Source organism: Zonotrichia leucophrys, chromosome 7 (genome assembly GCF_028769735.1).
Source record: "Zonotrichia leucophrys gambelii isolate GWCS_2022_RI chromosome 7, RI_Zleu_2.0, whole genome shotgun sequence".
NCBI lineage: Eukaryota > Metazoa > Chordata > Aves > Passeriformes > Passerellidae > Zonotrichia > Zonotrichia leucophrys.
The window spans coordinates 13170373-13182310 of record NC_088177.1 but is presented as its reverse complement, the minus strand read 5'-3'; the positions used below and the strand labels follow the sequence as shown (position 1 = coordinate 13182310).

At 50.9% G+C, this 11938-nt stretch overlaps 1 protein-coding gene across 7 annotated transcripts; it reads right to left on the bottom strand.

The window, feature by feature from the left end:
* Nucleotides 1-345: 345 nt before the first annotated feature.
* On the bottom strand, nucleotides 346-10654 carry LOC135450711 (maestro heat-like repeat-containing protein family member 6). Of its 7 annotated transcripts, none has more exons than XM_064719139.1 (15): nucleotides 10556-10607; nucleotides 6213-7111; nucleotides 4927-4991; nucleotides 4689-4835; nucleotides 4381-4529; nucleotides 3548-4123; nucleotides 3321-3458; nucleotides 2944-3058; nucleotides 2633-2770; nucleotides 2204-2380; nucleotides 1922-2077; nucleotides 1666-1767; nucleotides 1259-1361; nucleotides 1115-1171; nucleotides 346-749 (listed from the first exon to the last, which is right to left on the bottom strand). In XM_064719139.1, the coding sequence occupies exons 4-15, from the start codon at nucleotides 4803-4805 to the stop codon at nucleotides 544-546; spliced, it is 2034 nt and encodes a 677-aa protein (XP_064575209.1). In that variant the 5' UTR covers nucleotides 4806-4835; nucleotides 4927-4991; nucleotides 6213-7111; nucleotides 10556-10607; the 3' UTR covers nucleotides 346-543. The 7 variants fall into 7 exon arrangements, with proteins under 7 accessions (XP_064575209.1, XP_064575213.1, XP_064575210.1 ...); XM_064719143.1 differs by lacking the exons at nucleotides 6213-7111; nucleotides 10556-10607 and adding an exon at nucleotides 5226-5669 and having other exon boundaries at nucleotides 3548-3735; nucleotides 3976-4123; XM_064719140.1 differs by lacking the exon at nucleotides 4927-4991.
* Nucleotides 10655-11938: the final 1284 nt, after the last annotated feature.

The following is an 11938-nucleotide window of genomic DNA, read 5'->3' as shown; positions in this document are numbered from 1 at the left end:
TTCATTTGCTTCCTTTTTAGTACACCCAAAGCTCACTGGAAATCAGGGGGGTCTCTGCTTCTGCCCTCTTCCTCTCCCTTTTGTAGGGAAGGACCACTGCTGTGCTTCCAAGGAACCTGTTCTTGAATTAACTTAGAGCATTCCAAGCTCCTTTGCCCCCAGTGGATGCTTGCCACAGAATCCCTTACAGCTGGATTCAGAAAATACTGAAGTTGACTCTTCTAAAATCCAGGCTCTGTGTCCTACTGCTGACCTTCAGTGTGCTCAGCAAGACCCTTAGGTCTTTCACAGTGGTGTGAAACCAGACCTCCAGGGCAGGGACCTTTCCAGCCTGATGTGCTTTGCTTCTCTGCACAGAACGCAGCACAGAAAAGAACGGCAGGACGGGGCCTGTGTGCTCCAGGGCTCAGGTTTTGATCCACTTCAGCTCCACAAAGATACCAATGAGGTGAAGAAGCTGAAATGTTTATTAATGGCAAAGCTTGGGAGAAGGGAACAGGCAGGTTCTGAGGGCGGCAGGACCAGTAAAGAGGGAAGGTGAGCTCAGACTTGCCCAGCATTAGCTGGGCCTGGAGCTCCAGCTTCTCCCCTCTGATCTCCAGCTTGTTTCCTCCTGCATGGCATCTGCTGCTGTCCTGGTTGTTTCGATCCAGAAGATGAACTTAGTGATGTAGCTCTTTCATCCAACATGACTTGAACAATCAGGTTTGTGTTGGAGGGGCTCTCATCTGTGTCAAGGGCTTGAAGGGCTGAAAGAAACGGAGCCATGGCCAGAGTGAGGAAAGCCCCTGAAAGGACCGGCCCACTCAGCTCTTGCCACGGCCTGGAGGAAGCAGGACACAACAAGGATCAGCTGGAGGGTGCTGGCCACAAATGACATCTCTGAAAAGGCTCCATGATCTCCCGACGCTGCCCCTCGTGCGCACAAGGAGCGGAGCCGCCGCAGCCGGGGCAGGGATTGCAGCTTCCCCTGGCAGCTCCCACGGACAGACAGACAGACAGACACCCCGTGCAGCTTCCCCTGGCAGCTCCCACGGACAGACAGACAGACACCCCGTGCAGCTTCCCCTGGCAGCTCCCACGGACAGACAGACACCCCGCCAGCCTCACTCACCCTCACAGATGACCTGCAGCTCCTCCCGCTGTCCTCTCATGAGCATCCCGGCGGTCCCTAGGAACACAGAGCCCGTCACGGCCCCTGGCCCGGACCCCGAGGCCACGGGGACGGGAGGGAGCGAGAGCCGCCTTGGTGGCTCACCAATGGATCTGACGGCCGCCTCTCGCACGGGCTCCTGTGGGCTCTGTAGGTAGGGCAGGGCCTGGCGCAGGTGCTCGGCCGCTCGGCTCCTGTCCTCTGCCAGCTGCAGAGAGCGGCAGGGCACGGAGGGAAAGGGTTGATGCGGGCCCTGCCCCCGGGCCGGGCGCTCCCTACGGCCCCCCCTGCCCACCGAGCCCTGAGGCCCGGCTGGTCGGCACCGGCCTGGGGGCCAGAGGGGTCCGGAGAAGAGCCCGCACGGCCCAGGGAAGGGAGCGGCGTGTGGGGCGCAGGCTGGTGGCCCTGCCTGCGGCACTGGGCGGGGGCTACAGCTGCCAGCCCCGCAGACTGCGCGCCCTGGGCAGGCGGCTTCTCCAGGCATTGGCCTGGGGATTCCAGCCTGTCCTTACCACGTGCTCGGCGAAGCTCCACGGGTCATCCAACTTGAGCAGCTGTCTGAGATCCCTTCTCTTCAGGAACTTTACTGCAGAGAGCAGCGTTTCCCGAGAGGTCTGCAGGGCAGCAGAGAGCCAGAGATGGCACCGCGGCCCAGGGCACAGGAGCCGCATCTCTGTGCCAGGGCTGGGAGGAGGCTGGAGCCCGTCAGGTGCCAGGGGCTGGGCAGACAGCTGAGCCTCTCCCAAGGGGACACCCAGGAGGCCTCACCTGTGCCACACGCCGGTTCTCGTCGTAGCAGTGGAAGAAGAGAGGAAGCAGGCTCTCGCTCACATGAGGCTTCAGGGCCTGTTTTCCCCTTTCCACTACTGATTCCATCACATCTTTGTAGAGGCCAATGGAGAGCCACCGCACTTGATTGTTGTCCTGTTGGAAAGGAAAAAGCTCAGCACTGGATTCTCCAGGCCCCCCTGTTCACAGGCCCAACAGGCCACAGGGCACCCCACTTGTGGGCAGCAGCCAGGGGCCATGGCTGGGGGCACAGAGCCTTACACTGTCAAAGAGGGGCCGGAGCGCGGCAGCCAGTTTGGGGGCTGTGGGGCAGGATGTTAGGATATCCTTGTTCACGAGTATATTTGTGAACACAGACAGACTCATCTTGACCACCTCTATGTCTTCATTCCTCAGGAAATCCATGAGGGGTTCAGACAGGCTGCACATTTTTTTGGCCTATGTGGAACACAAGGCTGTGCTGTGAATCCATTAAAAGCTTCACCACCAGCGCTGCTCCAGCAGCGCAACCCCACCCGCCTGCCATGGAGTCTAAAGGCCAATGGCTGTCCCAAAGCACTCAGGCAGCTGAACAGCAACCCTGGAGAGCTGGGAGCAGCTGCCACAGCTGCCAAAGCCCAGCCAAGCCCAAGGGCTGCTTGCCCCAGCCCCACGCTGCCAGCACAGCTTCAGCTGCTGCCTCCTTCTCACCATTGAGGGGTCTTTGCTGAGCATCACGAGGCCTCTGAGGGCCAGGCGTCGCATCTCCATGGACTCGCTCAGCAGGTGCTTGGTCAAGATCTCCAGGATGTTGTTACCCCATTCATTCAAATCTAGGCAATCCAGGACCTGAAAGGCACAGAGCAGGCACAGAGGTGCCCAGCTGGCAGGAGCTCAGAAGTGCACAGGGCCCAGCCAAGGCAGCAGCACAGGGCACGGGCAGCGTCCCAGGCAGCTGCGGCTCCGAGAGGGCAGAGGGCTGGGAGGCAGCTCAGCCAGGCAGCGCTGGCCGTGGCGCTCACCTCCACCAGGAACGCCAGGGAGGCCATTTCCCAGCTTGGCTCCTCCCGGCTGAGCCGGCAGAGCAGGCGGAGTGCGACGCAGGAGCAGAAAGGTTGGCAGACACGGCGCATCTCCCTGGCGGGGAAAAAAAAGGCACCGGTGCTCCGGGGCCGGGTGGGCAAACCTGTCCCAGGGCCGACTCACAGAGCTCAGGTCTGCTCCCGAGCAGCCCGGGGGCGATTTGGGAGGCGGCTATTCCCGGACACCCTCCTGTGCCGGCCTTTTCCAGTCTGCTCATCCGTCCCTTGGGGACAAGGCCCTGCGCCCATGACCGCGGGGACTGCGCGGGGCCATGCGGGCACAAAGGAGAGGGGCGGTGGGCAGAACGAGGTCTCACCTGGCCAGCAGACCCATTGCATAGTGGTGGGTTTCAGCACGCAGCAGCGTGTCCCAGGCACACTTCCGTTCCAGAGCCATCAGTAAATTCACACATTGCAGGTGGTACAGGAACGACTTCACAGTGCCCACTACAAAGCTGTGTGCAGAGCAAAGCGCAGGTTATGCTGGGACCCCAGCCTGCAGCCCTGGGGACGTGGGAGTGACAGGAGGACTGGCACGGAGCACCTGTTGGGGTTGGCAGTAATGCCCTTTTCCTCCTGACATTTCTTCCAGAAAGTATTTACTTCTTCTGACATCTGCTCTGTACTGGCGTAAACTTGGTACAGCAGAGCCACAAGGAGATGGGGGGAATATTCCACAAATGGCTCTGGGCACCAGGGCAGGCGGAGAATCTCCCAAATCACCCTGGTTGCCTGCAAAGGATAAACCATCCAGAGACAGCACTCAACATGGAGTGGCAAGGCCTGAGCATACAAGGGAGAGGCCAGGGGAGACACAGGGGGAGCAGCCGGCCTGGTGCCCCTGAACCCTGCCCCCAAGGCAGGTGTCAGCCCAGTGCCTGAGGCAGGCAGATACGTTGCAGTGGGGGAGAGGATGGAGAGGCACTGGAGCAGCAACCTGCGTACAAGCAAAGGCCAGCTATGGAAACTCACAGCCAGGGCAAAGACATCCTTGTTGTCCCCATCAGCTGTGTACATTTTCTGCATGGGCCAGCCGTCCATCACACACAGCAGTGTGGGCAGCACCTTTTCCGTTGACGTTCCTGACGAGGCAATGGTCTTCCACATGATTGCAGCAGCTCTGCAGGACCAGAGCTGGGTGTCACGGGGGTCTCAGCCGGGGCACTCTGGCCTGGGCAGCCACAAGGGCCCAGATGGCAGAGCCACAGTGCCCTGAGGGGTAGGCAGGGAGCACGTCAGGAGGCTTGTGGGCTGGCAAGGCAGGGCTGGGAAATGGAGGCTCCAGTGGCTCCTGCACCTCTCTGCCTGTCCAGCAGAGCCCGTTGCACTGGCTGTACCGGGCTAGGCCTGAGTCCCCAAGGAAGGTGGGCCCTGTACCTGTCACATGTTGGGGCGCACCGCAGCAGGGTCACTGCCACATCAGTGGGCTGTTCCTCGGTCAGCCGCAGGATGTCCATGAACAGCCAGTCGTCTGGAGGCTCGTTGGACGCCAGCCTCTGGTGCATGTTCCTAACAAAGCCTGGCACCTGCACGAGGTACAGGGAGACTTGCAGAGCTGCCAGAGCAGCAACTTGCCCAGCTTCCCCTGAGAGTGCTTCCCTTGCCACCACACTGGGCCGGGCCTCAAAGGCTTGAGGCGCCACGGCACTGCTGGGGACACCCAGCCCTGGCCACGGGCTGCTTACTTGACTGGGAGTGGAGACAACTCTCTCCCCAAACTGATCCAGGCTGGGAGCAGGAGGTATGCTCTGAGGGGCTGTGGGGCCAGCCTCTGCTGCACCCTTGGTGAACATGCTGATCATCTCTCGACACCAAGTGAAGTTTGTGAGCTTCTGCAAAAGAAGGAACAGGGAAGAGAGGCCTGATCCATGCAGTGCTGCAGTGCTGATGCTCAGCTCAGAAGGAGGGGATGGCTCTCAGTACCTGGCGTACAGAGTGCCAGCAGCTACGGGCAGGATCCAGCCCTTGTGCCGGGTCCTTGGCTGCATCTGGCAAAGAGCAAGGAATGCCAGAGCTGAGGAGCTGCAGGAGAGGCCAGAGAGCACAGCCCAGCCCTGCAGTCTCCCCAGGCAGGGACAGCCCCAGGATGCCCCAGGCTACCAGGGGGTCCAGCCCCAGCCCCTCTTCTGCCCTATCCATGGGCATGTCCGCAGGGAAGGGACGGGATGGGGCAGGGTGGAGCTGGCTGCAGGCCAGCCCTGTGGCCCAGCTCTTTCACTCACTCTTCTGCAGCAGCTGCAGCTGCTCCAGGTCAGCACGTCGCTGGAGTGCAGCACCACAAGGGCAATTCTCCACCTTCTTGGGTGGGGTGGGAGGTCTCTCTGCCATGTCTATGTCGGGATTAAGGGCAAGTGGCAGGACAGAGGCCTTGGGAAAGCTGCAGGGCAGCGAGGGCTGCAGCTGTGCCTTGAAGAGAGCTACAATAGGGAAGGCTTAGAACAGCTGCAGGACACTAAGTCCTGCAGCCTGGCCTGAAGGCCTCCTGCCACAGTGACAAGAAACATTTTGTAAAGGCTCTGGTCAGCAAATCTGATACACTGCCCTTCAGGGCACCTGCAGCGGAGAAACCTTGGGAAGGCTCTGGGTCACCGAGACCCCCAGTGTGGCCTCAAGGTGACCTCCACAGAGAACGCCTGGAAAAGCGAGGAACAACGTGGCTGTGTGGGGACTCCTCACAGCACTGCTCTGTTCCACAGCGTGCTCCGAGCACTGTGGCGTGGCCGTGGCGTCACCAGCACCTACAGCACGACGTGTCACAAAGGGTCACCCTTGCACACTCTGTCCTGTTCCATCCCACGGTGACCACGGTGCACTGTGTTACAGAGAGCCCCAGGACACACCTCCACGTGCCCTGGGGACACCCCCACCCCACTGCGTGCTCTGAACAGTCTTTATAAATATCAACTCATGGAATATAAACTTATGGAATATAAACTTTTTCACTTATGCCTAACCAAAGATTAATGGCTGCAATTCACAAACAAAATGCACATATTTCATCAGCAAACAAATACACCATACTGAATGATAGAGCTACTCTGTCCCCCGCTCCCACTGCTGGTTTAATAATTCTCTTCTTCTTTTTACAGTTCTTTGTTGTATTAGTTGGTCACTGCAGGCCTCTCTTGCCTTGATCTCTTTTCCATGTAGATGAAACAATCTATTCTTCACTTGGTATGTTCTTTCCCATTGTGTCCCCAGTGGCTCACCTGTGCTCCAGGTGTTGAAATCTGTCAGGTCTGGACCAGGCAGCCTCCCCTGCTGCTCTCAGTGCTGCGCTGGGCTCCGTCTCCAGCTGCACCTCGCCCTACAGCCCAGTCCCCAATCACTTCGGGTTACTGTGCACATGCCCACTACACAATTCTAGAGGGCTTCTCTTACATATTGTCTGTGCAGTTCTGACTCTGCCTCTCAGAGCTCCATGCTGCTTTTGTTCCAGTGCTCATGGAGCAGCAACTTAGCAAAGCTCCCCCCGTACTCCTCGGGGGCCATGCCATTGCTGAGGCACCAGCTGCTGCTGCTGCTGTGGCCAGGCCGTTTCCCACTTCCATCATGCCACTCCTGTGTCCTGCTGCACACCCTGCCCTTCAGGGGGAACCTGGCACCGTCCTGGGTTCCCTCTGGGCTGTGGCCATACCTTGGCAGGGGCTACAGGGCTTGCTCCAATGCACCAAATAAGCAAAGCGTACAGTGTCCGCTCCTCATATCCAGCACTCTTCTTCTTGGGGGTGGTGTCTCATACATTGTCCAGGTTTCTAGGCTCTCAGGTCTGCTTGGCTATGATTGATCTGGATTTTTAGGCTCTCTCTACAGTTCTCTACCTGAATCACCATGGGATCACGTCGGGTTCACCCACTGTTTTCATCTTATTGTGAAGCTCCCATACCTTCTGGGTGATTTCTCATGGACAGCCCCTCGCAGCACTGACTCCTTCTCCTTCACAGCACAGCCAACAAACTCCAAGTCTCTTCTCAGCACAAGCAACCAACTCCAACTCTCTTCTCACCCAGCTCACCCACTCTTGTAGCACTCTTCTTATTGGACACAGCTGTGGCCTATGAAGGGCAGGCCTGTTCCTAATCTTTGCTGATGAGTACAGCTACAGCTCCTCAAAAAATAAGGAATGGGTTAGACCTCAGGAACATAATTTATTTTTACTATTTTAAAAATCCTTGCTGGTCTACTAAAATCCCTGTGTTTTAGCATATATATGAATGTAGACATTTTAGTAAGGTTCTTTACAGTCCATGATGGGGCAAGTGTCTCGGGAAACCTTCAGTCTGGTACAAGAGGATAATTTGGATTAGTTTTATCACAAAGAGGAATTCAGCATGAACTACTGGGTGCTGTCAAAACTGCTGGCAGTTGATAACCAAATCCCATATAGTGTAATTGCAGGGTATTGTTTTGGCCAAAGGTCCTTATAACCACTCTAATGATGGCATTCCTTTCACAATGGCATTTATTTAAAATACCACAACAAAATGTGCCCAGTTAGAGAAGAAAAAGATTCTCACTTCTCTTTACCACAAATCAAGTCCTCGCAAGAACTTTCTGATAAGGAATGACATGTTTCAAATGCATTCTTCCCAGCCAGAAGTCAGGATGGAAATTCTGAATGCATTTAGGCACTGCTTCAGGACAACAAGTATTGGGGGTTTTGTTGGTTTTGGTGTAGTTTTTTTTTTGTTTGCTTGGGGGTTTTTGGGTGAGTTTTTTGGTTGGTTTGTTAGTTGGTTTTTGGTTTGGTTTGGATTTTTTTTGTCAATTTGAGGATAGAAACTTTTTGGACTGGTTCAATATTTCTTGTATAATTAAGCATTTTTGAGGCAGGTACAGCCCCCAGCCAACCTCCCCCACTGCTCTATGCACTGTAAAGAGCCCACATGTGGAGCAGGACTTGCCCACTGTCACTTTAACCAAGATATTCACCCTATTTGTACCAGTGGACTCTCAGAGTCAGCATTAAATAAAGTACTTGAGAGATTATTGTGGAGGAGAGACTTTTGCAATGCCAAAAGCAGACAGATTAAAAGACAGAAAATGTCTTTCAAACTCAGCTGCTGTGGGACTTAATCTTTACCCATTTTACATTCTCCTTATGCATTGTCTTTTACAGCTTCTCAGCAGATATAAAAAACTTTGATGATTTGATAGAAATACACACACACACACACACATATATATATATGTAAAATCAGGCTGAGGCCAAAGGTGGGTGAGCTTTGAGTGATGAGAAGACTTTGGTTCCAGTAGAGAAATTCCAAAATTGTCTTTAATGGATCTATTTCAGAATTAAAGTACCTAAGATATTGGAGATACCCATGGACTTAATTTGAACTTCAGTATATGGTTTGAATCTATGCTGGAAACTTTTTTGATAACAGAACCTCTCTTCCCTCTTACATCTTCTTAAATGACAATACTTGTAAGTATTTGTTTATTTATTGATCCCTAGGAAACAAGGGATCACTAAATAACTACTTAAAATAAAATTTTAAGTTCTCGGGCACTAAGTGCCCAAGGGTTAATTCAGTAACTATTGCTCACTGGGTGACCTGATTTCAGCATCTAACCAGGAGAATCACAATTGTTTTGTCACTGAGGCAGGGTTTACTTCTGAAAGGCCAGCAAGCGTGTCACACCCAGCATACTCAATTTCAGAAGACAGCAAAGAGAAAAATCAGATTGTGCATCAAGGCAAGATTTTGAAGCTTTTTGTCTTGGTTAAAAGAGAGAACAAGTGAAAGGGACTCCAGCACAGAAAATTACATGATCGTGCAACACCACCAGACTCAGAGGTCACAGCAGGACCTGTGCTTCATATCTGCCCCTTGACAGGGGTGTCAGTTTTTAACAAGAGCTGTGAGAGATGGCTTAGCAGCAGGTTAGTCTCATGAATTCTTATGCAGCCTGCTGTTGTAAAGGAATAGCAGCAGGCCTGAAATCAGAAGGGTGAGTCAAATTGCCTGCTCTTTTTGTATTTTTTTCTGCCTGGGGAGTATGGTATTTCTCATGGTTCAGCCTGGTCACTGCCTTCACTGAACGCTGAATTGTAAATCCAGATACCCCACAAACAAGGCTCACTGTGCACTTCCTCCACAATGCCATCTCCCCTACACACTGTCCCTGTATCCTTTGTCTTTCAGTTCTGTTAAAGTTGGTAACAAACATCCCTGTCTTAGAGCCCCTCACAGCCAGGACAAAGTGCCTGAGCTCAGCAGAGCAGTTTTCAGCAACTGGTGTTCTGGAACAGGTCATCTGCTGCTTCTGCAGCTCTTGACCATCCCGAGGGTGCTCAGGGGCTGCAGCACCACTGTGCTCCATTTTCACTGAAGGAATTGACACAAGAACAGATTCATGTCATGCCACTTGCTGCTCTCACAGCCTTTGACTGAAAAACCAAGGCTCAAGTGCCACTGTGCTTGTACTCTATCTCATTTGCCAGGAAATTGGTAGAAAGGCACAAACTTTCAGTTTTCCCCATGTTCTGCAGTTTGATTCTTGCCAGTTTTGAAGGGTTTGGTTTTTTAATACAAGGAGAGGAGAAATAGTAATCAGAAGGAAATAAAGATATCACAGCACTTTGCACATGAAGGTATTACAGCAGTCACGAGAAGAAAGATTACTCTGGTAGAGAGTGGGGGAAAAAATAGAAATCCCAAAATTGTCTTGAATGGATCTATTTCAGAATTAAAGTACCTAAGACATTGGGGTTACCCATGGACTTTGTTTGAACTTCAGTATGGGGCTGAATCTGTGCTGGAAGTATTTTTGATTACAGAACTCGTCTTCCCTCCTACATCTTCTTAAATGTAAAATATTGTAAGTATTGTTTTATAAAAACCATTATATATGCATAAAAACCATTGTTATCAAGGAATCTCACTCTAAAACCATAGTTGACATTCAATGCTTAGCCTTTACATGCTGCCAAACCAAGACAGGAATGTAGTCCATTAGCTTTCTCAATCACTAGTATAATAAGGACCAAGGTATAATTAGCTGACATTCCAAATCAATAGCTGGACTATGAGCAATTTATGCTCTACTAATTCAAGAAAAAAATAACTAAAATTTACTCAGATTTATGCTCTGAATGAACCAAACCGCTGAAGAGCATTGGAGTGTGAGTTGTTCATAGACCAAGACCAGACAGGCAAATTTTAACCAAAATAAATGAGAGGCATTCATTCATGCAAAGCAGGATTTAGAATGGAAACAAGAACAAGGCCTCAGAAGATGGGCACTGTAACTAGTGGAGCTCAATATGGCACTGATGGGATCAAATTCTACCAGGGCACTCTTCAGCATTAGCCAAAATTAAAACCTCCACAGGATGGTCAGAGGACTGTGCACTGCATTTTAATTCCATTGCAGGAATTGTTGCTGACTGGTACAAAGTCTTTGTTCCTGTGGATTGCCAGGGTGAAGGAGAAAGAAGCTGGCAACGATTCTGTTTCCCCATTTTATCCAAAAGACCCATCAGGGTCTCTCAGACCCAAAGCTGCCATTTTACAGGAGCAGATGTAAAAACCCTACACCAGCTTACCTGGAATCCACACAACCCACTGCACCTGCCTTCACCTTCCCTTACTCATTCCTCTTGCTTGCTTGTAGATATTTTTGTTTCTTTCTTCACTGGTTCTCAGAATAGTCAAGATTGCATGCCAGCCTCAAATATTTACTTTCAGAATAACCTTGAGGAGAAGGGAAAAAAAAAAAACTCCAGACATTTTGTGGACAAAAAGATTTTTAAAACTTTTCACAATAGTTTGCATTGAGCTTACTGAATCCACTCTCTCTCATGTGATTGACTCATTATTCCCCATCAGTTTCATCAGTGAAAATGATTTCCGATATTTTTCAGGAAAAAACCACAATGTCAGTAGGGCACAGTCAAACACACAATCGCTGTGAGTAGCTCAATAGACTGAATTACTCTTGCACGATTCTCTTTGCCCTGCAAAGAGACATTTTGCAGCATCAATTAGGTTCAGCAAGCATTTCATTTAAAGTCAAGAGCTGGGAGAATAATGAATTTCTTTGAAGTCTGATGACAGCCTAGGCAATAGCACAAGCAGAAAGAGAAACAATCTGGAAAACTCATTTACATAAGAAATTGTACCAGCTGACCTTTTATTAGATTTGATCTTGTGAAAGATATCACTAGATGAATTTATCATTCTCACAAGCAATTTCTCATTTAATAAGGGCTATTTGCTGCAAATTATGACACTGGGCTCAGTAACTCCCTAGTAAGGGTCAGTGAGAACAGAAATGATGAATGTAATGGACAAGTGCAGAGTGCTCAGGTCCAGTGAATTTCACACCTCATCTATATTTAGTGTTAATTTGCAAAAGGAAATGTCTGCTTGCTACCTGGAAATATCAGAACACCAACAGACTTGCCAAAATCTCTCTGAGTACCTTCAGTAGTTTTTGGATTTTCATTTTGCACAGAGCTACCCAAAACATGAGGAAATTGAAGATGCATACATGTATAGTCACATATCTCTGGTTCTTACAGGTGCCACAGGACCCTCAAACAATGATTTTTTAGGGGCATTGATGTACAGCTTTCCAAGAAAGTTTAAGTAAGGAATATGCCAGGAAATGGTAACAAATATCAATGTGGAAAGTTTATATTGTTACTCTTCAGCATTTGGAAGGAATAGCACAGAGATACTGGAAAAAAAACCAAAGGTGGGTAAAGTGAGCAGCAAATTTAGGGGTAATCTGAAGAAAGAAGTCATGGGAGTGACAAAGAATAATTTGACTCAATGGTACAAAACAGATGTCTTAAAGTTACTGGGGGAAAAAAGAACCTGATAGCAGTGAAACAGAAACATTTTATTTCCAAGATAGTCAAAATATACCCTTTTGCAGCAATCTCCTTGTGGGTCTTTAGCATGTTAAGTTGCAACACGAGCAG